This window comes from Podarcis raffonei, chromosome 12 (assembly GCF_027172205.1).
Source record: "Podarcis raffonei isolate rPodRaf1 chromosome 12, rPodRaf1.pri, whole genome shotgun sequence".
Lineage (NCBI taxonomy): Eukaryota > Metazoa > Chordata > Lepidosauria > Squamata > Lacertidae > Podarcis > Podarcis raffonei.
The window spans coordinates 20497175-20524925 of NC_070613.1; the positions used below are offsets into that span (position 1 = coordinate 20497175).

The window sequence follows — 27751 nt, forward strand, 5'->3', positions numbered from 1 at the left end:
CTGAGGCAGTGAACAGAAAAGAACTGACAACTTGGCTGCAGAACAAACTGAATGTGCTTCTGTGATTATTGTGTACGTATCTCTGGCTATTTTAAAATCTGGACAACAGACATAAATCGGGGATAGGGTTACCATACCCAATGGAAACAGGGGAGCTGGCAAGCCAATTATTCATCTGACTATATCAAGGCAAATTTTGTCTGGGTGAACACTCATACTGACAAGCACTGAAGGGATTTTGAGGGAAATAAAGAACAACTCTCGCTATGTTTGCTCGTACAAAGAAAAGATACAAGCTTATATCATCAGCTTGTGGATATAAACAAAATATGCCTAGGGGGCAAATCTATGTAGGTGTCCAGAATTTCTCAAGAAAGAATTTTTACAAGTTTTGGAACAGATGTGGGTTAGATACATTTTTATATATTATCAATCGATTTATGAGAAATAATCATGTATGGTAAAACATATCAAGCTTCATTTTCCCAGTGCCTGCCAGTGAAGAAGCACTTTGTAAAAATGAAGTCAAGTAGATATTTGACTAGGTCTGAGCACTTGTTGGGGGCTGCTAAGTAGATTTGAAGGGTTTGGTTTCAGAATTGAACAAGTGTTTTTTTGCAAAGCACTTTAAAAAAGAAAAGAAAACAACATATGTTAAGCTTGGAGAAGGATTTGGAGATGGAAATAACTGAGGAGGATTGGGCAGATATATGGTACAAAAACAAACCCATTTAAGTGCTTCTCTGAGGGAAGTTAATTTATAAGATTTTGAGCAGGTGGTATGTAACATCTGTGCACATTCAATACATATGTAAAAAGAGTAATAGGGCCTGTTGGAAATAATGTGGGAAGGGAGGCTCCTTTAAGCATATATGGTGGTCTTTTAAATAAATTCAAGGATTTTGGCAAAAAAAAGTATAGGAGTGGATTAAAAATATCAAAGGCCATGATATTCCCCTAGGCCCCACATCTTTTTGAATAGGGTTTGAAAGATACTGAATGTTATACTTTTAAAGAACTTTTAATTTTGTTAATAGCACCAAAGTTACATATAGTCCAAATTGGAAAATTACTCAGGCACCTACATTTATACACCTGGTATACAACTATTGGGATATTTCAGTCATTCCTTAGATAATGGATCTTATGCAGACAGTACAAACTCTTCAGATGGAAAGTGCATTTCTTGAAAATTGGAAACCCTTTTCCTGAGGCTTGCAGATATCGACAAATTGCTTAGCCATTAGAACATAGCCTCCATGATGCTACAAAGAATGTAGTAAAAGGTATAAACAGATAAGAAATCGTTTCATGCCTGGCGGGAGTATCCAGTGGCATAAGGTAATACAAATTTAATTTCATATAAATGTAGTGAAAAGGTCCTGCACTGGTCTTATTACACTAAATTGGTCAAAACAATCCCTTGGTCTCCTACAATGTCTGTATCTTCCATTTGCATCTCACAGCAAACATTACATGGGCAAAATTATGCAAACAGCTCAGAGACTAGAGGGGTATGATTCTGAAGCAGCTTTCCTGCCAAGTCTAAGCAACTCAAAGTGAAGAGAAGCAATTTTCTATTATTACCACTTGGTTTTCATTCCTTCTCTATACTGTATTAAATCTCCAAATGAGAGAGAGATCATGCACAATACAAATTAGTCTTTTTTATTAAGTTTTTGTGTTTTATTAATGGCTACTTTTTGTTTTTTGTGCTCACACAGGTAATCAGTCTCACAATATGTAAATAGATTGCTTCTCTTACACTATCATGTGTTTGTTCTGTTGTGTCGTTTCCCCCTTGTTACACACTCCTGAGCAGTGTGAAGTTTCAGTGATCCCAGCACATACCTTGGTGTTGGTTCTCTTGGAATGAAGATAAATGAGACTGGTAGTATTTTTATGACATAATGTTTATTTACACACATACACAGGCTGAGCACATTAGCTTTCTACGAGAACCATCCCTCCCATGCCCTAGCATTGGATATTTATGCAGAGCAAGTCAGGTCTCTGTGCTGTTTCAAGACAGCCTGGCTGACACATTGATCACATCACATCCAGACAGGGGAAGGAAAAAGAAACCCCATCCAGAAAGGTCTCTGTCCATTTGCTTCTGCAGCAACATATCATTTGCACAAGATAAACTCTTTACTTATGCAAAGGCCCATTTCCCCAACAAAACAGAGTATGCCAGGCTAAGCTTCTTCACTTAGCTTGACTTGCTTAAACATCCCTCGTTCTGCAAAACTGAACCTCACAGCTCTATAACAGTATTGGAGAGGATCCCCCAAATCCATTTTGTTTAATCCCAATTTCACTGTCGCTTTTGTATACCTGAAAAGAACAATATATGCACTGATGTTTTCCCCACCCAAATATGAATAGCCTGAATCTGAATAGTAAAAAAGCATTTAAATGTTATAAAGGGCAAATATTCTTATTGGGACAATGCATGGTGAAAAATATCCCTGCTGTTGTACTTCAGTCTTTGAAACTCTGGGACTTGGGAGTTAATTTTATGGTTGCTGTTGCTGTAACTTTTATAGTTCCATTTCGGTTTGTAATTACGTTCTCCTTTTTTGGCAGGGGGTGCGGGAGAGAATAAAACTATGTATTCAAAAACGCACCACCAGTGATGATTGACTTTTTAAGCAATCATTTTAGGTGTTAGCCAAGTGTTCATCCTTACACAGGTATTTAGGCAAAAGAAAGACCAAGCATGCCCTGGCAGATCTTGGAGGACCTGCGGCAAGGGCTTCTGAATGATCCCCAGTCATTTAACAACAGCAACAAGAAAAAAGGCACAGAAATAAAACACGGCCTTGAGATTCCCTGCAGTACAGAGGGTGTGTGTGCGCGCGCCGCGTGGTTGGCGGGGAGGGTGGTCGGCGCGACGATTGACGTCTCGGGCAGCCAGTCGAGGAAAGGGACCCCCACGTTTGCCACAGATGCGTCCCTCCCCTTCGGGAGGAACTCCCCCGCCGAGGAATGGCGATGAAGGAGGCGCCTGCCTTTGTTGACGGGAGTCTCCTAGCAACAGGAGGCCTCTGGTCCCTCCGGTCTCCATGGCAACCACGCCGCGCTTGTTCTCCGGCGGCGGCGGCGGCACCTGCGAGGGTCGCAGAGGAAGAATCCGGAAGCGGCTCGGCTCGGTCGGACGGGAAACGAAGGGCGGCGAAGGAGCCTCGGGCTTGGTGCCCCCGCCTTGTTTCTGGTCCAGGTCGCCTGACTGCTGTCCCCGAGGGGCCTCCGCGGATCTAGCTCAGCCCGGGATAAGGAGAACCGGGACTGCGTGGCCACAGATACTTGTGTGTGTGCATTTATATAGCTGTTCCTCATCTTCCTGAAGGTATCCAAGCGGGGGCCTGCTCAGCACCCCCTTTTCCTCAGCCAGTGACAGGTGTGTGTTTGGGGAGGATGCTTAGTAGGCGCCCGTCTCGCAACTGGGCTCTTGCACCCATCATCATCCCCTGTCCTTTTAGCTAAACCAGGAAACCGTAGCCATGAAATTGCCAGCAACTGCATCATGCTATGAAGCAACAGGTGTAGAGAACGACATTCTAGGTTACTGCTAGTGATTTTGTTGTTACTAGTCCACTCTCTCGTCTTGCTCATTATGGTTTTATATATATCATTACAAAGCTTCTTTTCTGAATGCTGATCCTTGACTGTCCTAAAGAGATTGGCTGGTATTTAGAGCAGTCTTTTCAGCCTTTTCAGACCCAGGAGAGAGCTTTTGCCCAAACACAACGTGTGTTTCGGGATCCACTTCTTAATTACACTTTATTTGCTATTTATTCTGGAGAGGTGGTGTGCTTGTTATGAGCCAGTCTTCGGCCAGTTGTGACCCAGCAGTAGTTCCTGAACCACTAGTTGAAGATTAAGTTTTTGGATAATTTGGAGAAGGAACCCCCTACAAATGGTTTTTTGTGTGTGTGGTGGTGACTTACATTTTGCCCACTTTCGTTATCAGTTCCCAAGTCCATGGTTGATTGTACTTTGCTATAACAAGTGCTGGGTTTTCTTACCTTTTTAAAAAAGCTTTAGAATGGGAAGACTCGCGTTCAGTTCCCAGCTCAACCTGAAGTTCAGTAACTTGGGTTGCCATATTTCAAAAAGTAAAATTCCTGACACCCGCAAAGTTGCTCCCCCCAAATAGGGGAGGTTTTGGAGCTGTTTCCACTGCTTTTTCTATTGCATTGCCATACATTCGGGGTTTTCTCTGACATTTTGCAGATTTGGCAATGTTCCTTCCTGACACCATTTTTACACCCGAAAGCTGGGACATGTCAGGAATTTTCCTGACATATGGCAAGCCTATCAGTAACCAGCCTCACTGCTTTTGTGTGGTAATGGCATACTGTGCATTAGGTGCAAAAGAGAGTACACCTGTGTGTTTAAAAACTGCGGAGAAGAGGAAATTGAGCCAGGTAAAATGTGTACAAGTGCAGCTGAGAAAAGCTGTACAGGCTAAAATTCTCTCGTACAGCTATCAATACCCTTTACAGAGTGTGCTGGGATTCTGCAGGAGTAGGGATTACTGCATTTATAAAATCTAGTAGTAAGCGGTTTTGAGAGGATTGCATGACAGGAGATGGGCATGGCTTTGTCCCCCCTGTCTTTAGACGTGCCACCTTACCTTGCATTTTTGCTGCAACAGCAAAATCTATCTTCATTGGACCATGGTGTAGTTCTATATACAAAATATATTGCTAAGTTTTTGTTTTCTATATTCCTTTCATGAAGGGAAAGGACACTGGAATGAGCCTACGCCATGGGAGTAGCATTGACAAGAGCAGCTCAGTGGACTGCCGCTGGTTCTGGAAAAGGAACATTGGAAATCACACCACTGAATGAATCACTTTTGAATGAAATCATTAAATTTACAGAAAGCTTTAGCAACAAACATCCTCAAGAAGCTGCCTTTGTCTTTAAGGAACCACTTGAATGGCAGACAAAACTAGAGCCTTCAATGTTTGAGTCAGGCTATGAAGTCAGGTAAGACCAAGGTCAATGACCATTTCTGAAATAATGTAAGTATAAAAAGTGAAGCCTGCCTATTAAGGTTATTGTTCTTTATCACTCCTTTATCACATAACAACATTTCTTGCTTTCTGTGTATAGATACTGTAGGAAGTAGGCAGAATGGAAAACATTATGTTGTGATTTGTAACTTCCCATTCCACCCCTTTGGAGCCTCCTTCTATTCCTTTGCACTTACATTTTCACACCATCCGGAATTCAATAGATTTCACAAGCCTGTGCATAGATTCATGGTGACAAAAGCTCACCAATTCTTGTAGTAATAGCAAAGGGGATATTCCACCCAAAGTTAAGCACTTTGTCTGTCATTGATGCAATAGAACACAAATCTTAACTTTGGCTCTGTTGTACCCATAGGTATCTGAAGGGTAGAAAGCATTGTCCGAAGCAAGTTTTAATCCCTCTGCCTCTTGAATACTCCTACTACATTCTTTTTAAACAACTTGCATCACTCTTGCAATTTTTGTATTGTGTGCAGTACATCCAGGAGATGCAGTGGCCTGGCTTGTATGTCACAGTAAACCACAGTTCCTTGGTAGACTTCTATGGTAGAAAGAAGAAGAGGTGCAACCCAGGCCGGACTAGCCAAATTATGCAGATAACAGTGGGTTTCATTCCCATTACATTCTGTGGAAAAGTCAACTGGAATGTACAAGACCGCTAGGAAAGGGAAAACATACACCTCCTAGGAAACAGGGATCACGGGGAATGGGGCAAGATGCACATTTAACCTTTGCCCTTAAGGTAAAGGTAAAGGGACCCCTGACCATTAGGTCCAGTCATGGCCGACTCTGGGGTTGCAGCGCTCATCTCGCTTTATTGGCCGAGGGAGCCGGGGTACAGCTTCCGGGTCATGTGGCCAGCATGACTAAGCCGCTTCTGGCGAACCAGAGCAGCGCACGGAAACGCTGTTTACCTTCCTGCCAGAGCGGTACCTATTTATCTACTTGCACTTTGACGTGCTTTTGAACTGCTAGGTAGGCAGGAGCAGGGACCGAGTAATGGGAGCTCACCCCGTTGCGAGGATTTGAACCGCCAACCTTCTGATCAGCAAACCTTAGGCTCTGTGGTTTAGACCACAGCACCACCCACTGCCCTTAAGGTATTCCCTAGCAAATCTCTTCTGTCATCTCTGATATAAGTGACTAGGCATCTTACTTATTGATTGTATTTATAGCCCACCTTTTTCTCCAAGAATTTCAAGGTGCCATACATAGTTTTCTGCTCATCATCATTTAATCCCCACAACCTTGTGAGATAGGTTAGTTAGGCCAAGAGCCACTGACTGGCCCCAGGTCACCCAGGGGCCAAGTGGGGATTTGAAACCTGGTCTCACTCCCATGGGAAAAGTGAAGTGTTGTGCATTTGAGATGAGGACAGAGCATGTCCCTGGGAGGCCTCCATATAACCCTCTTCAGATAATATACCAGACACAGATACATTGTGCTTCCAAGTGTCAATACATGAGTCCTCTCTTATGTTCCCCCTTCCCCACAATCATAATGGTGAGTATTTTACTAGCAATTGCTGTATTACAACTGCTAAGTGAATACCTGTAACATCTCAGCAATTTACAAACATATGATTAAAGCTGACATTGTCTCTGGAAATATTCTCGTAGACTGGAAGGAGATGTGCTATCACATAGGAAGCCCACCTTCAACCTACATGGATTGTGTGAAGGTGAACTGGGGTGGGCAGAAGTTTTAATCTTTGCAATGTCACTTTTCCCTGTTGTTCATATCACAACTTTAGGTCTCTCTCGCAATTTTTTCCAATGCTATGTATGCTTTATTATAAAATTGTTTTCATAGGTGTGGTCTGTTAAAAAAAAATCCAGTTGTTGTGAATTCTTGCATATTAAGTTGTTGTTTTATTCTACCAGTGAAAAAACAGCTAAGTCTCAAGAATTAGACAAAGATGGGCAGCCATTGCTCCTGCTCAAAGGATCAACTATCAGCGTTCGCAGTTTTGCGCAACTGTCTCGTTTGCTACATGTCGCTGGAGAAAAATGCCTAAAAGAAACTCGTGCATGCCTTGAAGGTATTCAAGACTTATTTGCCCACACAACTGGAAGCTTCTCAACCATACAGGGATGCAGCTTTTTTGACCCCATCCATGTTTTGCCTTTTTCCTGCCTTAAAAAGAATATAAAGTATGACAAGGACTAACTGTGAGGGGAATCCCATAGTTATCTTTGTAAAGTCAAAAACTATTTTAAAATTGAGTAACCTTCAGGCCTATTTAAAACATTACCCTGTGCTCTTCATGCAAAGTTATTTCATGTGAACTTTGCCTGTTAACTTCCTGGTGTGATGTTTATCTGAGTTTCTTACACTACTATGAATTCTTTACAGCCAATAGAGATCCCATTGTGAAAATTCTTGGCCCTGGTTATGGGACAATTGAAGGAGAGGATATGTCCATGCTTCGTTTACTAGACAAAATGAAAAAAGAAGAGGCTTCTGATAATGAAATGAAAATGAAGATTTCCTTACTTCTCCAGCAACTGGATATGCAACTACTTAATAGCTCTTTAAAACAGATTTCACAGTGAGTGTATTTCAGATAGTATTTGTTATTTTTTTTTTATATATATATATATATATATATATATATATATTCCACTTTATCATGCCAAAACCTAAACCTCTCATGCAGACCTCCTTTATGTAAGATGTTATAGTAAGTGTCACACTTTTAACATGGGGAGAGGTGCCAGTACTGCGTTCCCTTGCGTACCCTCAGAAAAAAACACTAGTTTTAGCAAAGAAGGTTTTACACTTAACTTTATTAATTTGAAACCCAAGTAATTTGAAAGGGATTTTTTCAGGTTTGCAAAAATAAAAGGTATGAAGATATATTTAATGTTTTAGAAAGGGATCTGACAAATTCACGTATGATTAGGCTATCAATGGCTACTAATGCCGGTTATATATTACCTACAGTTTGAGGAACAATATGACTCTGAATGCCAGCTGTAGAGATCCACAGAATTGAGAGAGCAGTATATAGTGCCCAAGGCCACAGAAACCTATACGATTTCAAACTTTCCATTAAATCCAGATTTGCCCTTTCCGAGAAAAATGTGATTAAATTTAAGAACAACAACACTGTCGCTAGTGACCTGGTTGCAACAGCTGAATGGCCTTGTTTGGTATATTAAGGGTCCATTTGGAAGCCTTGGTTTAAGAAAAAACCAGCATTTCCTTTCTTCCCCATTAATACTATAAATATCTGCTTGACTCTTAGAATATAACTCATTTATTCTAATTACAGAGAAGTGAGGTTAACTCCAGCTGTTGTGAAAAATGAAATAGAACTCCTTAAACGTTTCTCGGGAGCAAAAGAAGATGCAGTCCTTGAATCACTGGAATATACATCAGGTCCAAACTCCACTTTTTATCCATATCATGTTTTGTAATTGCACAGTCATTGAAAATATAAGCTAGTATATTAGCACCTACATTGTCAGATGGCTTATCAGCATCCATTCAGCAGGAATTTCGCTCTGCCTTTGCCCTCATGTCCTTCTTTAAGAGCTCCAAAGTGACTGATGAAATATCTCAGGATTTCACTCTTCATTTGTATTAATACTAACAACATTTACTATTTTAATAAAATGATTTCATGCCTCTATGCTAGTCATATACATCACAGCTATGGGCCAAACATTGCTGTTGTTTGATTACAGACTATGAATTTTCAAATGGATGCCGTGCCCCACCGTGGAGACAAGTCCATGGTGAAATTTGCTATTTGGCCATTAAACCAGTTGACACAGATCTTATGTACGTCACTTGCAGCACGGCAGGAGTATTTTTAAATGGAGTAAGTAATACTTATATTCAAGAGTAAACCTTGGTGACATTTATAGTTAAGAACATGCCAAAACTTCAGATAAGTTGCATTTGTCTATGAGCAGCCAGTTCTGAACCAAACATGGGAACAGGTCAGTTTAACCTAGATCAGTGTTTCTCAACCAGGGGCCATGTGACAAACTTGGGAGAGGCGGAATGTTTCCAAAGAATATGTACATGAATATAAGTAAAAAAAAAGTCACAAAATTTCAATAAAATAATTAGGGGAGCCATGTTTGAAGGCGTGAGGCTTGGGATTTTTATGTTAGCTAAAGTGGGGGACATAGATTTCAGTGGCGTAGCGTGGGGGGTGCAGGGGGGGGCCGGCCGCACCGGGCGCAACATCTGGGGGTTAGGGTTAGGGGGCGCAAATCCACGGGTTAGGGGGCGCAAATTACTTGCCTTGCCCCGGGTGCTGACAACCCACGCTACACCACTGATAGATTTTAAAAAGATTGAGAAACCCTAATTTAGATGCTAGTACTTCTGCTTAGCAGGTGGCGCTGTGGGTTAAACCACAGAGCCTAGGACTTGCCGATCACAAGGTCGGCGGTTCGAATCCCCGCGACAGGGTGAGCTCCTGTTGCTTGGTCCCAGCTCCTGCCAACCTAGCAGTTCAAAAGCACGTCAAAGTGCAAGCAGATAAATAGGTACTGCTCTGGGGGGAAGGTAAATGGCGTTTCCGTGCGCTGCTCTGCTTCGCCAGAAGCAGCTTAGTCATGCTGGCCACATGACCCGGAAGCTGTACGCCGGCTCCCTCGGCCAATAAAGCGAGATGAGCTCCGCAACCCCAGAGTCGGTCATGACTGGACCTAATGGTCAGGGGTCCCTTTACCTTTACCTCTGCTTAACCCTTTGCACAGGTTGAAAAGGGACTGTACCAAAGAAAGTGCTCAGTGACTCATCTATTTAGCCTTATATTTCCAAACAGTTGAGCATGTGTATGTCAAACTAATGCTCCCCCATGTTTAAAGGTCCACGTCATGCTATCCAACATGAGTAATTCCCACCTTTTTTTAAATTAGGGAGGCTTTCAAATACCAAATTAACTCAGCACACAGATGTTTTAATGCTTATTTCACCTCCTGCATGCTTTACATTTTTGTTGTTCTTAATGTTACGCTTTTTATACCTCAGTTTATAAATTAGAAAACAAATTGCTCTCTGATTACAATAATGATTTATCAAGAAGATACATGTAAACTCTCAAAAATCGTTGTATAAATAAATAAATTAAATAAATGATACTGCTGAGAGAAGCTGTGACAAAAGGAGAGAAAAGAGTGGACTGATGTTGCACTGAGTGTCGTGTTGAGCAACTTGCACTCACCTTCAGCCTCATGAGCAATTTCAAGGCAGAGTGGACTGAACCACACTGAATTATTTCAAGACAAGGACTAGAATCCTGAGCACCTATATTAGGGAGTCTGTTGAACTCAACAAAGCTTACGTCTCAGATATACATAGGATTTCACTGTAAGTCTATGATTCTGATGACTGAAACCTTTTGGTTGTGAGATTATGCAAGACTGGGAAGTAAGTAAACTACTCCTTTTTTTACAGGGAAGGGAAAAAGAGAAGAATGAAATCAATTACGAGAGAATGAGTGACATATACAAAGATCTTGTCACGTTTTTAAGGGAAAGATCAGCAACATTTGTAGAAAACATGGCTAAACAGGTATGCATTTCAGACTTACTCCCCAATAACCTGTCATAACAGTTTGCAGAGATACACAGCTGAATTGTTTTTATGTTTAGGATGGTATTTATTTATTTTTCCATAAAATTTATGCATTGATTGTAAAACAACAGCAGCAGCAACACCCCGAAGTGGTAGCGGCACATACACAGAAACACAAAGTATTAGAAATGATTGGCTTACAGGGATATGGAAATAAGTTTTACCATACAATCATATATTTCATAGTTGTTCATTGGGGTTTTCTTCAAGGTACATGGTTATAGGATTGAAGTCTTAGGAACTTATCTGTTTCTATATACCTTTTTCCAGAACTGAGCTGGTTTTATTTTGCATTATGAATGAAAACTGAGTTTCCAAAAGCATAGGATAAAAGCACAGTGTTCAAAATAGTAGAACTGCAAGTTATGCAAACAATTCTAAAAAGTAATTGTTACCTAAGTGTGTAATACAGTCCCTTGACTTCCAACTAAAGAAGGTGAGAGCAGGAAAAGAGCTCTTTAGATTGAATATACTTAGCCTTAGTGAAAGGCATGGGTAGGCAAATTAATGCCTGGACGCTGGATCTGGCCCAATCACCTTCTAAATCCGGCCTGCGGACGGTCCGGGAATCAGCATGTTTTTACATGAGTAGAATGTGTGCTTTTATTTAAAATGCATCTGTAGGTTATTTGTGGGGCATAGGAATTCATTCATCCCCCCCCCCAAAAAAAATAGTTTGGCCCCCCACAAGGTCTGAGGGACAGTGAACCCAGCCCACTGCTGAAAAGGTTTGCTGATCCCTGGTTAAAGGCTTATTGTGGCTTATTGGAAAAAATTGCTGGGATTTTGTGCACTGAAAAATGTTTGATTATCCTTATTACAATTATTTACATCCCATATTTCAGAAGACAAGTCGTTCTGAGGCAGCATACAAGTAACATTTAATTCCTTTAAAAAAAACAAATAAAGCAAAATAAAGACTATCAAGTTAAGAAAAAGACTCTTCTCACAGGGCAGTTTTTGGCAGAAACTGCCTGCCTCTCACTGTAAGTCTTCCTAAAGATGTTGCCAGATCTACAGTTTTTGCCTTCGAGTCTGCACTGCCACTCTCCTCTCCCTGACATCCACACCTTGTGGGGTGGGTCTCTCACCTTTGGGGGCCACCCCAGCCCAGGAAGCAAGAAGTGGCAAATGAGGTGTCTGGCTCCAAGCATTGGGGGCCTTTGCTGCTCATGGAAGGAAGGGGGCCGAGGTGAGTGGGGAGCGGTTGCTCCAGGAGAGGCCAAGCAGCTTTTCGCCAGCTTGGTTTGTGCCACATGGGACACCTAACTCACAGGGACACACAAGACTGGCTGGGGAGAGGCTGAACCTGCTCCCCCAGAGCTCCAGATACAGCGAGACAGGGACAAGTGTCAGCAGGGACACCCGGCCGGCATGTCTCGGTCTCCAGTGATGGTGGCTTCTCTTCCACCAGTTTCCCCTAAATCAACAAAGGCAGTGTGTGCATGTGTAGGTCAGATAAACAAGTTGTTGAAGGGGGTCTCTCTTTTGTAAGCCTGGACTTCTGCCAATATACATTGCATTGGTTCTGGAGTTTTCACCCAGGTCCTAAGCACATTTCTTTGGAAGCTATATCAACTTTTTTCCAGGGCTTGCCTAGGATTGCAGCAATTGGCAAATAGCTGCTGCTCTTCCTTTAGAGTCCTACACATGGTTTCTCTTTGAGCAGACATCCAATTCTTAAAGCAGGAAAATATCGTATTTTAATGAAAAAGGTCAACTGTCTTTGACAGTGCATTCAATGATCAAAACCATTCCTCTTTTTAGCTTTGCCCCTTATGATTTGAATAAAAGGAATATTTCTCCTTTTACAAGAATTGTCTTTGGTTTAAACGTCAGACACAGTCGGGGTGTTTCCAGCTCACACAGCATGCGTTACCACCGTGCTAAGTAGTTCTAAAATCTAAGTATTCCTGGCTACTCTGGATAAGAAACACATTTTATTCCTTAGAGTAAAATTCACACAGTGGTTATAATTAACAGTGTCACATAGTTCTTATAGCAGACTACTGTCCTCAGGTTTTCAGTGATTGCGGTTTGGCGGGGGACACACGACCATTTTAAGGTTTTATTTTTTTTAATGGCCAGCTTCAACAGGGTGTTATGCTCATGAACACCGGGCTCCTAGCTGTCATTCCCTCCATAGTTCCACCCCCCTAAAAGCTGCTGTTGTATTTGGGGACATCATTCAGTGCAGCACAAGGCTGCAGTAAACAGATACATATTAAAGAATCCTGAAACATTGTACTCAGTGGTTTATGGCAGGATATGAAACCGCAAATTTGCTTTAAAGATAGAGCCTGAAAACTGTATTTAATCAGAGGAGAAATTTAAGATTTGGACTCTCCGTTTTGCCAGAGACAATATTGTTTCCTTATTAAACTGGGAGCTCCCAAATATAATCCAGGGGCATTTTAAAAGTAAATAAAATGCAGGCTACAACCTGTTGCCTAGATAATTCATTCAGAATTGCCTTTGCTTTCCAATAGCACTTGACAGTTTTTTTAAGATAAGGAATATTCTGCTAAATACTCTGCCAAATCTAGCATACGCTGAATGTTTGGTAAGCAACTGGCAATCCTCCTTGCTTTCATTAGAGCTATATATTTTTAAAAAACTCAAAACTAGAGTCCCATCTTCTCTTTTTCCTGAACAGAGACCCAGGTTCTCAGTATATCCACAGTGCAAACTTAAAAGTAATTCAATAGTTATGCTTTCTCTTTGGGAAACTGTAGGTGTTTGAGGAGATGCTGGGGATTCTCATCAGTATCGTAAAATTAGAATTCAGTCTTGGGATTCTTTGCAGACTGTTAACCTGGTATAAATGGAATATATGTGTGTGCTATAGGTATATCCAGAAACGCTAGCCTTTATACTTTCAGGCACTGGGAGGCTGGTGCTTGGATTACTGGTGAGAAAAGACAGAGAAGCTAATGCTTCTGCTAGGTCTGCTTTAAATTCCTATCGAACATTAAAAAAAAAAATTAAGAAGAAGATAGTATTACAGTGGGAAAGAGCTGTTTATTGTTGAAGCCCAACACATTTAAGAGTTATATATGGTGTCGACCAGAAATACAGAGAGTCACTCCACCATGTGAGGTCTGGAATAATTTTGCTTTACAGCATATGGTAAGAAAACTGCCTCCTGTTTGCACATTTCATGCAATTTAAGAGGAACAGGAAGAAGAGAGACCTTTTGGAGTCTTAAAAATCTCATCTTCTGTGCTGTAGATTCTCTTAGTCTGAAATTTTCCATGCTCTGGATAATATCTATTACCTTTCTGAGTGTTGGGAGGACTCCGTTTCAAGATTTATTGATCCTGATGTTAAAAACTGCAGCTGTTTGCCCAGTTACATATGCATCAGACTAATCCGAGTTGATCCAGTGAGTGTGATTTGTTCGTGCATTCAGATTGCCTCTCCTACGTTGTGCCTTAAGTGTACAAGAGTGCTCTAAGGAACAAACTGGTATACTGCACTGTGCAGTCTTGGGAGGATGGGGAAAACTAAATTTTGATGCCTCCTTTGCCCTCTACTGTAATAGGAACTGTAATAAGGGGGCATGACTGGAAAGTATGACTGTAGAACCTTAGAGTACTGAGGTTCTCTCTCTGTCCCTGCCCCCAGCCGCATCATTCAGTTTTGAAATGCATGAAAACCGAAGGGCTCCCATACTTAACCAAAGATTTGATTGGAATAAATCTTGCAAGACATGTATTTGGCCCTGCTTGCAGAGAAACAACCAGGGGCCCACTGGAATGCTTCTGATAGTTCCTTTGCCCCCCTGATATCATTTGTGAGGCAGGTGGGTGTTGCTTAGAGAAAACAGTCTTGTGGGGCCAAACTGGGACCCCTAAAGGTAAGGTACCCCTGACCATTAGGTCGAGTTGCGGACAACTCTGGGGTTGTGGCACTCATCTCACTCTATAGGCCGAGGGAGCCGGGGTTTGTCGGCAGACAGCTTCTGGGTCATGTGGGCCGCAAGACTAAGCCGCTTCTGGCGAACCGGAGCAGCACACGGAAGCGCCGTTTACCTTCCCGCCAGAGCAGTACCTATTTATCTACTTGCACTTTGACGTGCTTTCAAACTGCTAGGTTGGCAGGAGCAGGGACCGAACAATGGGAGCTCACCCCGTCGCGGGGATTTGAACCGCTGACCTTCTGATCGGCAAGCCCTAGGCTCTGTGGTTTAGACCACAGCGCCACCTGCGTCCCATTGGGACCCCTAGGACAAGGTTAAAATAGGTCTTCCATGAGCACAGTATGCCTGTCACTTACAGGTGTAAGGACACCTTTGACTTCAACCGTGTACAAACTTGAAAAAAATAAAGTGCAGGGTTATCATCAAGCTACACCTCCCCTGGCTGAGCAAATAAAACTTGCAGAAACCAGAGCAAAAATATAATGTAACCATTCAGTGGGTCTCTTGCTTTATTTCCTAGGGGAAAAGATGACAAGGGATCTGGCTGGAAATGAAATTAATTACTGTAATTGAACACATTAATTGCAAACAAGAGCAGCTCAAAAATGGCTGGATATTTCCAGAATAATCCTACTTGTTGATAAGGATGTACGAGCATGCCTCAGTCCACTCTGACATTAATTTTCTCATTCATCTGGTATTTTCCATTTTGCTGCAGTTGTTTTATTTTGCAGAAGTATTTATTCTGTTTTGTCATCCACCAATGTAGAAATATGCGTAGTGTATCTCAGACATCAACAGTTATTTACAAATTAAACGCTTTCCCTGTGTGTTCCTTTTCAAAGTTAATGAATTTCCAGAGGTGCAGTAGCCCTGTTTTGCAGCAGAACCGACAAAGACTCTTGTGGCAACTTAGAGACAAAGTTAATGAAGTAGCTAACGGTCAATTGCAAAGCCATCTGTGCCTGGGATCCTAAATATGTATACTAAAAAATATGCCCCATTGAATTCAGTTGGGTTTTATCCTGGATAAGTGAGATTAGGATTGCAGCTTCACTATCTTGATTTTACAGTACATGATAAACTTATTTCTGTCTCATTTTTGTACACTCCGGTCTCAGGAATGGATAGTTTGCCACCCTTCTATGCTGCCACTTATGTCCTGGGTTGTATGGTTTCTTTGGGGCATATTAAACATTTCACAAGAACTCTTAATGCCTTTCATAGAAGTACTTTTTGTAGTGCAACATTTTATTTCTTAAATCTGTATTTTATACAGCAAATAGCCATGTGTGTGCATCTGCTGAAAAAGTGCTTTAAATGTTTTCAGTAAACAAGTTTTACTGTTGGACAGCTTGATATCCTCAGGTTTTAATTAAAGAGCACAGATAAAGTCAATGGATAACAAGAGATCACTTCTTTCTATGTGAGAAGAACAATAATGAATAATGCAAACAGAAGCAAATTTTCTTGATGGTGTGTTGTCTATGCCTTCTTCTAACATACCTGCTTACTGAGTTCCTTTTGAAACAGTATGTGATGCATTCATTTCAGTCCTCACAGGTTAAATGGAATATAGTACTAATATATAAAACAAAGTGAAAAAGATGAGATGTTATTAACAAAATAAAAGTGTTGTACATTAAACATAAATGAAATTGCAGTGAGAAAACGGTAGATTACCTCCATGTAAAAAAAGGGAAATTAGACCTAACTGAAATTAACAAATCCGCAGAAAGCATATGGCTACCATAAGCAAGGCACAAGAGCCATCCATCGTTTTCCACCAGTCCTCCTTTGAGGAAGCATCCAGAAGGCATAATTATCAGCTGATGTATTTCTGTGTTTTGTATATTGTCACCCCATATTTATTCATATCTGATTTGCGGCTTTTGGGAACAATGAAACACAGTTGCAGATGTGGATGGGTGGATGTGCTTTTGTGGTTTATAAATGTGTCTTTACCTAAGAACTTCCTGTGTTCAGGTTCTACCTATATTGTATTCTGATGAATGTGGATGGAATATGAGTAATTAATAGCATGTTTATTGACCCTAGAATAGGTTCTCTTAATTGTCTCAGTGTTGGTTTCTATACTGGCAGAGGTGGGAGGTGCTTTAATTTTTTTCTTGAAAAGAACCCCCTCACATACAATTTTTTATAGTAAAATAGCACTTCTGCACACAAAAAGAGAAGAAAAATATAATGAGAGGAAGCCAGTAATTGAAGCCTGTCCCCTTCTTTACTTTATTGACAGATCTTTTCTTGGTTTTTTTCTAGCTGTCACTGCAAGAGATGGATATACCTGGTTTATTTTTCTCCATTTTTTCTTTGTATTCTCTTTTTTCTTTTATGTCGCATGTTAGAATCTAAATTTCTGTATGTCTACATGTTTTCTTTTTCTGTTTTTAATTTTAAAAAATAGAGACTACAGTAGTGCCTGTCTGCTCAGTAGTCAAAATCCATGCAAAAGATTGTTATTGTTATTGTAAATTCATGTTTTTTATTTAGACTCTGAGGGAAAGATCGTGGATTCAGTTCCCAGGCAAGGTCATTTTCCAGGAAGGCAGGTCCATGCAGCCCAGTAACTCAACATTAGGAAATATTTAAGCATCTCCTTACAGATATATAATGGCATATTAGATGGGATAGGAAATCCAATAAAACACAATAAATAGTATAATGTAGTATTGGGGGAAAACGGTTTGAAAACTAAATACAGGCAGAGTATTTTATAGATTTTCAGAATTATTATTATTATTTAATTAGTTTTCCAGTGCCAGGAAATATGGTTCCTTTTGCCAATATCAGAAGACTCCCCAGAAGTAGTCAACGTGGAGAGGAAACCATTTGGCTGCTGGTAGATATGGTAGCACATGTGTCTCACATCACATTTTACTTAGTCCTCAGTCACTGCATTTTACAGAGTTCCCACGACCTTGTTTGTGAAGATGCCACCGCTTCGCATCTTTCTTGCTGTGCCGAAGTTAAACCAGGAAGCCTTCAGTTACACTTAGTTTCCCATTACATCCAAGCTGGGAGAATATCATCACCAAGTTTGGAACAAGCCAAGTCCCTAAACCAACTTCAAAATATGGTTTAAAATCCTGGCTTTCCCCCCCAAACTTGGTTTCTGATGTGATGGGAGATTATGGCTAATTGAAGACACCCTAGCATAAGTGAAGCATGCTGAGAAGTGAGGAGGGAAAGGGCTGTGAGCACAAGCATAAGACTTGTTTATATACATTAAAAATATTATTAATGCTTATTGTGGGTACTTTTTTTAAAAGTAGTTTAATGCTACTTGCAAACAGTCTTGGGAAGATTTGTGTCCTGAAAGGCGTGCTGTGAATAGGCTGCTGTTGCTGTGATTGTTGTGGTTTATTGTGGTTTTTGACTTATTAAGCCAATGTACGGTCATCCAAGTGCAACTACTGTGTAGGCCAGGCACAGGCAAATTCGGCCCTTCAGATGTTTTGGGGCTACAACTCCCATCATCCCTGACCACTGGTCCTGATAGCTAGGGTTGATGGGAGTTGTAGTCCCAAAACATCTGGAGGGCCGAGTTTGCCTATGCCTGGTGATCTTCCAGATGTTGAACTACAGCTACCATCAAACCTGACCATTGGCCATGCTGCCTGAGGCTGATGGGGGCTGACCAACATCTGGCAGGCCAAACACTTCCCAAATCTAGTATAGGCTAGAGAGAGGGGTGTTATAATCCAAGTGCCTCCCCTATATGGAGACTCTAACTTGCTAGGTCCCGTTGTGTTTTTAGTACAAGTGTATTAGGAATAATAATAATACAGCCGTACCTTGGAAGTCGAACAGAATCCGTTCCGGAAGTCCATTCGACTTTTGAAACGTTCGGAGACCAAGGTGTGGCTTCCGATTGGTTCATGACTGTGCAGGCGCACCGGAAACAATAGCAGAAGCCACGCCAGACATTCGGCATCCCAAAAAATGTTCGAAAACCAGAACAGTCATTTCTAGTTTTCGATTGTCAGGAGCTGAGGTACGACTGTGATAATATCATCATCAATAAACCGCCCTTCATCAATAGACCCCGGGCAGCCTACAGCATAGATCACAAAATACGTAATATATAACATGCGCGAGCTTTCTTTACTAGAGGTTTTCCACTTTTTACATTTTTCACTGTCCATTCCGATGGCAATGCACTATAGATTGTTTAATAGTTAATGCCCCTTAAGAATTTACCATATTTTTCGCTCTATAAGACGCACCAGACCACAAGACGCACCTAGTTTTTGGAGGAGGAAAACAAGAAAAAAAATATTCTGAATCTCAGAAGCCAGAACAGCAAGAGGGATCGCTGTACAGTGAAAGCAGCAATCCCTCTTGCTGTTCTGGCTTCTGTGATAGCTGCGCAGCCTGCATTCGCTCCATAAGACGCAATACACATTTCCCCTTGCTTTTTAGGAGGGAAAAAGTGAGTCTTATAGAGCAAAAAATACGGTAATTTCTTTTAAACCTTTCAGTAACGTTTCTTCCGAGTTGCATTTGATAAATTTCCCATGCCTCCTAGGCTTGTTCACTAGGAGGAAAAATTATCAGTGTTCTCAAGAACCTTGCAAGGCAGTTCTCTGACACCAGCTGCATTAGGCTTCTACTTCTGCTCCAGCTGAATCCTCTGCTGTTTTTGTTTTGCTTTGTTTCAAGTGCATTGTTTTGAATGTATTCCTTATATTTTCCTCATGTGAGCCACTTTGCATTGTAAAACTGGATATTAATCTACGTAAATTCTTAATAAATTGTGATATTTGTATCACAAGCTTATTTAGTAAGTCAATATTAGATCCATTTTGGGTTGTCGCCATTTTGAGATTTTGCCAATCATAATCTTTTCTTTTTTAAAATGTTAAATTTTTAATTTTTAATCTTGTGTTGATTAATAGGGAGGTTGTATTTTTTCCCCCTTTTGTAAACCAGGAGGAATGCTGGAATTTTTCATATGCCAACAGAAAAAAAAACCCTATAAAACCAATCTTCCTAGATTTCCTTTAGCTTGCAAATTTTTCAGCATGTTTTATTCATGTGGAAATGTGATGTTCTCCCCCCTCCCCTCAAATATTTTCATCTCTTATTAGAAGTATACTTTTTTTGATGAACCAAAGTATGAAAAACATTATCAACATATGGAAGCGGTTGAGGCAGATGATTATGGCCAAGCCCAAAAGTTTTACGACTATGCAGAAAAGAATGTATATGAGAAGCCTAAGAGTCCTCATGTAAAAACCAAGCCTACTGAGAGCAAGAAATTAGAACCATCTCTTAAGTGGAAGAGCATGCCTGGCTCCCGAGAGTATGTAATTCTTTTGACAGATATTGCCAATTAAAATTAATGGTTTAAAAGAAATAATTAGCACTATGTGGTTTTAAACACCCTCCCCAAAGTTCAAGTATTATTTTTAAAAGATCTGGGCAACACCCATATATATATAAGGAGATAAATATATATTAAGGAAATAATTTAGTATTTTAAGGAAATACTACCGGTACTCCCCAGTAATGCAGTATCTGTGGTCCTTTTCTCCAGTGGCGTAGCGTGGGTTGTCAGCACCCGGGGCAAGGCAAGTAATTTGCGCCCCCTAACCCTTGGATTTGTGCCCCCTAACCCGTGGATTTGCGCCCCTAACCCTAATCCCCAGATGTTGCGCCCGGTGCGGCCGGCCCCCCCTGCACCCCCACGCTACGCCACTGCTTTTCTCAGAATTTTATTGTTCTCTTTCCAAATGATTCAGTACAATCAGCTTGCTTCTGTGGTCAGTAGTACTGCCACAGGGAGACTTCTCTCACTTGCCCAGCCAGAAGGAAAATGCTGTATGTGGTATTAAATAGTCCTACATTTTTGTTTTGCTTTTATTTTAAAAAAACATATTTTATTCCAGGAGGTTTACTGTGTGTGGTTTTCAACCGTGCTGTGATAGTGTGTGTGTGTGTGCGTGCGCACGCGCGCGCACACACACACACACACAAATGGTCCAGCCACCAAGGCCAAACCAAGTCATGGTCAGAACAGAACGTCTTAGGCTCATTGCTGGATGCTGTTATTGTCCATATCTGCAGGTTCCCCAGTTCAGTAGGTTTGTGGACTGCACTCTCTTCTTGATGTCCAAATCTTTATTTAAGTTCTTGCTCCACCCTCACACTGCATTTGTATTAATGGGGGGGGGGCTTTAAAGAATTTTGAGTTTTTAAAAACTAATTGGTTTTTCTAATTGGGCAATGTTTTGTATTTTTCTTAACATGAAAACTGCTGGAAAAAAAGAAGAAAAAGTGCAACTGAGTGTTTTCATACTAAATATCATGACCATGGGCCAATAAAGAATTAAGTGTGATCAGGTCCATTGAAATCATTAGACTCAGTGCACATTTAAATGTGCATTAAATTGTGGGCAACATTTTAAAATTCAGCAGCCCTTCTTGCTAATTTGTAAAGACACCCTGAGGCAGGGAGTATTATATCCTTAAAAACAGGTTATCTTTTGGCCTTTTTGGTGCCATTAAGCAATTTAAATCTATCTGATTGATCAAATAAATTTCCCAGATATAAATGTACACACACGTTTATGTATTCACAATAAAGTTGAATGTCATATTAACAAACAAAAATTAAATATTTAGGGGCAAAGCAAGGAAAGAAAGCAAGGATGAAAAGGAAATGAAACTGACACCTCCAGAAGGGAAGAAAAGAACCGGAGCAACATCCCCCGGTTCTGGTAAAGGGTATGTAATCTCTGTGTGTAATAATAACAACAACAACAACAACAAATAATAATAATAATTTATTATTTATACCCCGCCCATCTGGCTGGGATTCCCCAGCCACTCTGGGCGGCTTCCAAAAAAATACTAAAACACTGCAATACATCAAACATTAAAAGCTTCCCTAAACAGGGCTGCCTTCAGATGTCTTCTAAACGTCTGGTAGTTGTTGTTCTCTTTGATATCTGGTGGGAGGGTGTTCCACAGGGAGGGCACCACTGCCGAGAAGGCCCTCTGCCTGGTTCCCTGTAACTTGGCTTCTCGCAGTGAGGGAAACGCCAGAAGGCCCTCGGGGCTGGACCTCAGTGTCCGGGTAGAACGATGGGGGTGGAGACGCTCCTTCAGGTATACTGGACCGAGGCCGTTTAGGGCTTTAAAGGTCAGCACCAACACTTTGAATTGTGCTTGGAAACGTAATAATAATAATAATAATAATTAATAATTCATTATTTATACCCCGCCCATCTGGCTGTGTTTCCCCAGCCACTCTGGGCGGCTCCCAATTGAATGTTATATGCCTCTTCCTTGAATGGAAAAAAAACCCCAGGAAGCTAACTATGTGATATCAGCACCTCAAATTAGCAAAAAATCTAATCAAATAGTCTAAACTAGACTGTGCTATTATCAACTGAGACTCTTTGGTTGTTTTTGAAATGGAAAGTTCTTTGGTTATTCCCACTCCTGTGCATGACCGAAGAGGGAACTCCCAAGCTGAAAATATAAACCTGTTGGTTCTGGCAGGATTGTCTCATACTTGCATCTGCTACCATTTTTCCAATCATGGTCAGAGAGGAGATGATTGCTTGGCTTACTGTACCAGTAACTTGGCTCTGAACAGACAGTTCCTTAGCTCACATTTCTTAACCAGGGTACAGGGACAGATTGATTTTTTTAAAAGCCTTTGCTCTTGGAATTGAAGTATCCCTTCCAGGCGAGTTTTTGTTTTAATTTTTTTTTGTAATCTCTTCCCCGTGTCTCTATTTTATTTAATGTTGTGGGGCTGATCTGGTATCAAAATCTGAAAAGCAAATGAATGCCTTTCTTCCAAGAGTTGTCATAGTCAGTCACATTCTTTCTCTGATTTCAGAGAGTTCATCAACATGAAATAATAATATGGGTCGAAACAAATAATTTTGATGTTAAATAAATAGATATCCCCTACCCTGTGTGGGACACAACAGTGGTTTGTGTAAACGTAACATAATGAAGTTAGTTATTGAAACTAGCCAACTTGATTATAAAACAGCTATAACATAATATTAGTGGAGCAGATGGGTTGGGGGTGGGGGAGAGTGTACTTAACATTTTGTTTTCCCAGGAAAGATTCTGCCCACCTCAGTGTGCTGTTCTAAATGCACACAAATGAACGATACTGTGTCCATGTCCCCCCCCCCCTTCTATGTAAGAGAAAAGCTGCTTGGGTAGGGAAAGTTGGCATGTGGGAACCTCCCAATGCTGCAATAAAGTAAAATAAGAACAAAAATTGTGAGGAGACACTCCATGTGTCCCCAACCTACGTCTAGTTTGTCTTTCAGAGCATGAGCTCAGATTCTAAGCCAGTCTGTCTCAGCTTCAGCTTGGTATATGGAGTATACCTTACTGTTAAGTGTTGCAGAGATTATGCATGTTTAAGTGTTTTGGTTATGTGGTACTTAAGTCCTCAGAATGAAATGTGTGTGGCAGTGTGTGTTACTGGTTAGCTTTTGTTTTGATTAGGTATTTTGTGTTTTATTAGCTTGTATTTTTTATGTTGTGAACCGCCCTGAGATTTATGGATAGAGGCGGTATACAAATTTAATAAATCATCATAATAACAAGTGTTCCAACAGCTACACTAGTTTTACGATTATAATAAACAGTGCCTGTATGACTACATGAAAGGTTGCTAACATGCATTATATGCGGATTACCATTTCAGTGTGGCATGCATAAGGGCTCTCTGTAAACCACATTGGAATGAAATTGCACACCAGAACTGTCTGATAGATTTCATCTTTCTGTCCATAATATCTAATGTAAGTGGTTTTTATTTTTTTTGTTTAGTAAGCTTCCAGCAAAGTCTGAAGATGTTAGTGAAAGTTCCTCAGAGAGTGAAGAGGAAGATGAACAACCTGAACGCCACCAGGAGATTAACACTGATTTGCCATCGGAATATTGGCAAATTCAAAAATTAGTGAAATATATAAAGGTAAACAAACTTTAACTTTTATTTAGAAGGCTGCGAATAATAAAATTATGTTTGTGTTCTAACTGAATACGAAACTTCATTCCAGTTTGTTTCTTTTCTCCCATGTTGCTATTCAAATTGCACCATTTTTCTCTTTTGGAAGCTTTAACTTACTTATTTTTTAGGAGTACCTGCAATTCCATTTTTACTCCAAACAAATGCCTATGATCGCAGCATCAGTCATGCTCCACTGGTATGCATGTTGAATCTGAGTGGAATAGCAAGGCTGTTTCAGTCCAGCAGACTGAGGATTGTGTCCACAGTTTGCTAATCCAGAGAGAGAGAAAATGCATTGACTTTGACATCAAAATATATCAGTGGGATCAGCAACAAATTTCTAGTCAGAATGCCAGCCAGCCAGCCATGCCGTCTCCCAGGATACTCAATTACCCTCTCACCTCCCAGTTTTCTGACCTCTGCCCAGCTGTCTGTTAGCATTCCATGGCCACTGAGCATGCTCAGTGTTTATTGGGCTGTTCGGGGTTTCCCCCACTAAGTATTTGGAGTTCTGGAAAACTTGAATTTTTCCCCAGGTTTGCAGGTAACATCTCTGTTGCGCACGGATGGTGCTGTTTTCTCTACATAAGTATCTACATTTGGAGAATAGGACTGTATGCAGCTTTGTATAAGATCCACTCAGATTGAAGCTCTTTATCCTCATGGGTTTGTTTTCTTACATGACAGTTATACAAACTTGAGATTCAGGTTTCTGATTTGCAGCAACGGGCAAAAATAAATACTGTCATGTGGAGCTGTATTTATTTTTGCCTCTGAAAATGAAAGAAAATGCAGAGATACAGGAGCAGACATCTTAGTACAAGCAAGGATCTAAACAAGAGCAAAACAACAACAGCATAAATCTCTTTTCTGTAAAAGTAAACCAGTGACCCACAGAACCAGTTTTGTAGCTATAATGAAAAACAAAATTATTTATTGTGCTTTGTTCTAAAACGGAAGACCCTCAATTTCTTTTCACTTTCCTATGTTATCTATAACATACATATGAAAACGCCATGTAAGAATTTCTATTAAATTTGGCATGTTATCTCCCATTTCTTGTCTAGAAGACTAGGAAGAACAGCAGACTTGGTCTATACAGATAAAGCATATATAATTAATTCCAGAACACTTCCGCTTGACTATGACAGAAGTATGAAGAAACGTAAACTAGCATTAGATGATTATTTCAAATTTGTGTTCTTAAACTATCAAGTAACACACAGGAGTACTATTATTGTGCCATACACACACTTGCGAGTTGCAGGAAACATGATACAAGCATGCCGTGAGGCGTTCATAGGCTCATGATGGGAGGATGATGGGAGACCAAGGGTTCTCCAGAGGCCTCTAGGACACCACCTAGGGGGGTATCATTATGCTTCCACTTGCTTGAAAGGTAGAAAAGTGCCATCACTCTCCGAGTCTTCTGAGTTGCCTCTTGTCTTCAGTGACAGTTCATTTTTCTGCCCTTTCTTGAAGAAGAGCTTTTAATCACTTGGTTACTTCTGGCCTTATTTTACTGTTTTTTTATGTGAAGTTCCAGGGTTGTTGTTGTGGTGGTGGTGTGTCTTTTACTCAATAGTTTTCATTGCCATTTGTAGTTCAGAATATATTGTTATATTAATTCCAACCCTTCCCCCTCAGACTCCTTGTCTGCTTTCTTCCTTTACTTTCCCTGTGGCATTTAAACACCTGCTCCCTCTGGAATTAATTCTTCTTTGCTAATTGATTTCATAATTGATTAGTTACTTCTTCCAGCGATGCTTACTCTAATTAACTGCTGTGATGGATTACTCTACACTTCTGCTTGTTTTCCCCTCTCCCTATTGCGTGTGTGTTAAAAAACAACAACCATGCATACACCTGTTGGCAGGCAGATGTATTAATTTTTAGCTGATCTTTCCTCTAATTTCACTTTAATTTGGTGAACTTACCTTGAGCATGGCCATTCATAGGGCTCATGGCATGAGGATGGTGAGGGACAATGGGATATCCAAAGCCCTGGCACACCAGATGCCTAAAATGACATATTGGGCTCCACTACCCCCTTCCCTGTTTCCTGGCCACTGCCATTGCTGACAAATGGGACACCTGAGCCAGGGCTTTGAACGGAGTGTTGAGAAATCTCATAGAATCAATGAATCATTGAATTGTAGAGTTGGAAGGGACCTTGATGATCATCTTGTCCAAACCTCTGTATGCAGCTGTCCCATATGGGAATCGAACCCTCAACCTTGGTGTTATCAGTGCCACGCTCTAACCAACTGAGCTATCCAGGCTGGTCCAATCTGTTCTCTTAGGCAAGAGGTAAAAAATTAGCTAGTCATTCCAATTAGACCTATCTCTTTGTTCCTCCAGCTCCCCCACCAGATCTGCTAACGTACCTTGCATGTACTACTGTATTTTTCGCTCCATAAGATGCACCTGACCATAAGACGCACCTAGTTTTTAGAGGAGGAAAGGGGGAAAGCCCTGGTTTTTGGGGATCAGCTCAAAGTTGTGCAGCTTCTTTTGCAAAGGGGAAAAGCTCCCTTTTTTGAGGATCAGCTCAAAGTTGTTGAGCTTACTTTGCAAAGGGAAAAAATTCTGTTTTTATGGGGTTCAACTCACAGTTCTGCAGCTTCTTTAGGAAAGGAAAGGGAGCCGTTTCTACAGTTTCCAGACAGATAATCTAATCAGCCAGTCACATGTTGCTGGGGAAACAAACAGCCTCCATCTGCAGAACATTCAACAGTGGAGGCCTGGGCAAGGGGGCGGGGCCAGAAAGGGAGCCAGCGACCGACCACACATTCACTCCATAAGACGCACAGACATTTCCCCTTACTTTTTAGGAGGAAAAAAGTGTGTCTTATGGAGTGAAAAATACGGTACTTTTCATGTATAGTTTGTCACAGGCTGTGTTTCATAGGCAACACTATCTATTCCATAATTAATAGAACATTTGTATTTAATGTCTTCATTACTAAAGGCTGGGGGAAGACAATAGTCAATAGTCGAGCCAATTCACGATATACATATAAATAAAGACTATCAACAGTTCCAAATCAATTTTCAGTTACAAAAAAAAGACTTCAAACCTTGTGACAAATTAATGTTCTGCAGATGACAGAGGGGAAAATAGCTGCTAAAAGACCATTGTAGATTGCAAAAGAGAAGGGTGAATGATAAACAGTGACTCGCAGGCTCCCTACATGAAAGGGAAGTGTGGTGACAGTCCTGTTGCGTTGTCCTTTGCTGTGCTTCTAATTAGGCCATATATCCATCATAGTAGCTTTCCAAAATAAATGTTTATTTGCCTCTTGTTATCTGCTTGGATTTAGATGTTCATAATCATAGAGTGGAAAGTTGAATTGCTTAAGATTGGCTTAGGGAAAAAATCGAGAGACTGCTTTTCTCTAGACCCTTCCATAAATGTCAAAAGTTATACAAGCCTTTTAATTTGTTTCATTCTTTTTTGCTGGATGGATTGTTTTAAGCACTGTATGATGTTGCTGGATCAAATTAGCTGCACAGATAGCAGCTGGAAAATGAGTTATGAACTAGTTATACTCGATTTTTTTTTTCTTCACGATCCATTAAGTGTAGATGGTAATGTAATTGCTCATGCAAATAGCACTCGAAAGGAAAGAAGGGAACTCTCCAAGAAGAAGAAAAGGCCGAAAGGGGAGGAAGGAAAGAAAAGATAATGCTGGCTCTTCAAAACTCTGTTGGTTGATAAAGGAAAATTTATGACTGTAGTGGTCACAAAAGTTAAAGATTGAAGCATATAGAGTCAACCTTTTGTCAGGAAAAAACCCAGATAATTAAATAATGTAATCAATAATTGGCCAGTAAAATTGAATGCCTAAACAAGGGCATTCATAAATGTAGAGGTTCAAAATTACTTTGCTTTTTAAGTACTGTGTTGTATACTTTCTCAGTTCTATTCTTCCACATTACTATATTCTAGCAGAGTTTGGAAACAAGTATTCACTGCAGTTTAAGTGGTCGAGGACCACCACTGGATTCCTGTAGGACACAGTGTAATTCATGTTATGTACATAAGGCAGCAGTGTGCGTGGACTAGAGCTTGTTGCTGAGGGGCACCTGCAGTTGTTTTACCTGATCTAATGTCTCATGTGATAGACCACTTGTGTTTGACTTGGAAACCCAAAATATTCTGCC

The 27751-nt window shown here is 40.7% G+C and overlaps 1 protein-coding gene across 5 annotated transcripts in view; it reads left to right on the plus strand.

Annotated features, from left to right (window-relative positions):
* ODAD2 (outer dynein arm docking complex subunit 2) overlaps nt 1–27751 on the plus strand; it is a 92097-nt gene that overhangs the window by 11414 nt on the left and 52932 nt on the right. The window contains exons 1-10 of one of the 5 annotated variants that reach the window (XM_053409645.1): nt 2998–3155; nt 4750–5001; nt 6932–7089; nt 7404–7599; nt 8326–8432; nt 8741–8877; nt 10470–10586; nt 19683–19897; nt 21220–21321; nt 23404–23548. In XM_053409645.1, the coding sequence (XP_053265620.1) occupies nt 4778–5001; nt 6932–7089; nt 7404–7599; nt 8326–8432; nt 8741–8877; nt 10470–10586; nt 19683–19897; nt 21220–21321; nt 23404–23548 (1401 nt within the window). In that variant the 5' untranslated portion in view covers nt 2998–3155; nt 4750–4777. The other 4 variants (XM_053409642.1, XM_053409641.1, XM_053409643.1 and 1 more) reach the window with 4 other exon arrangements.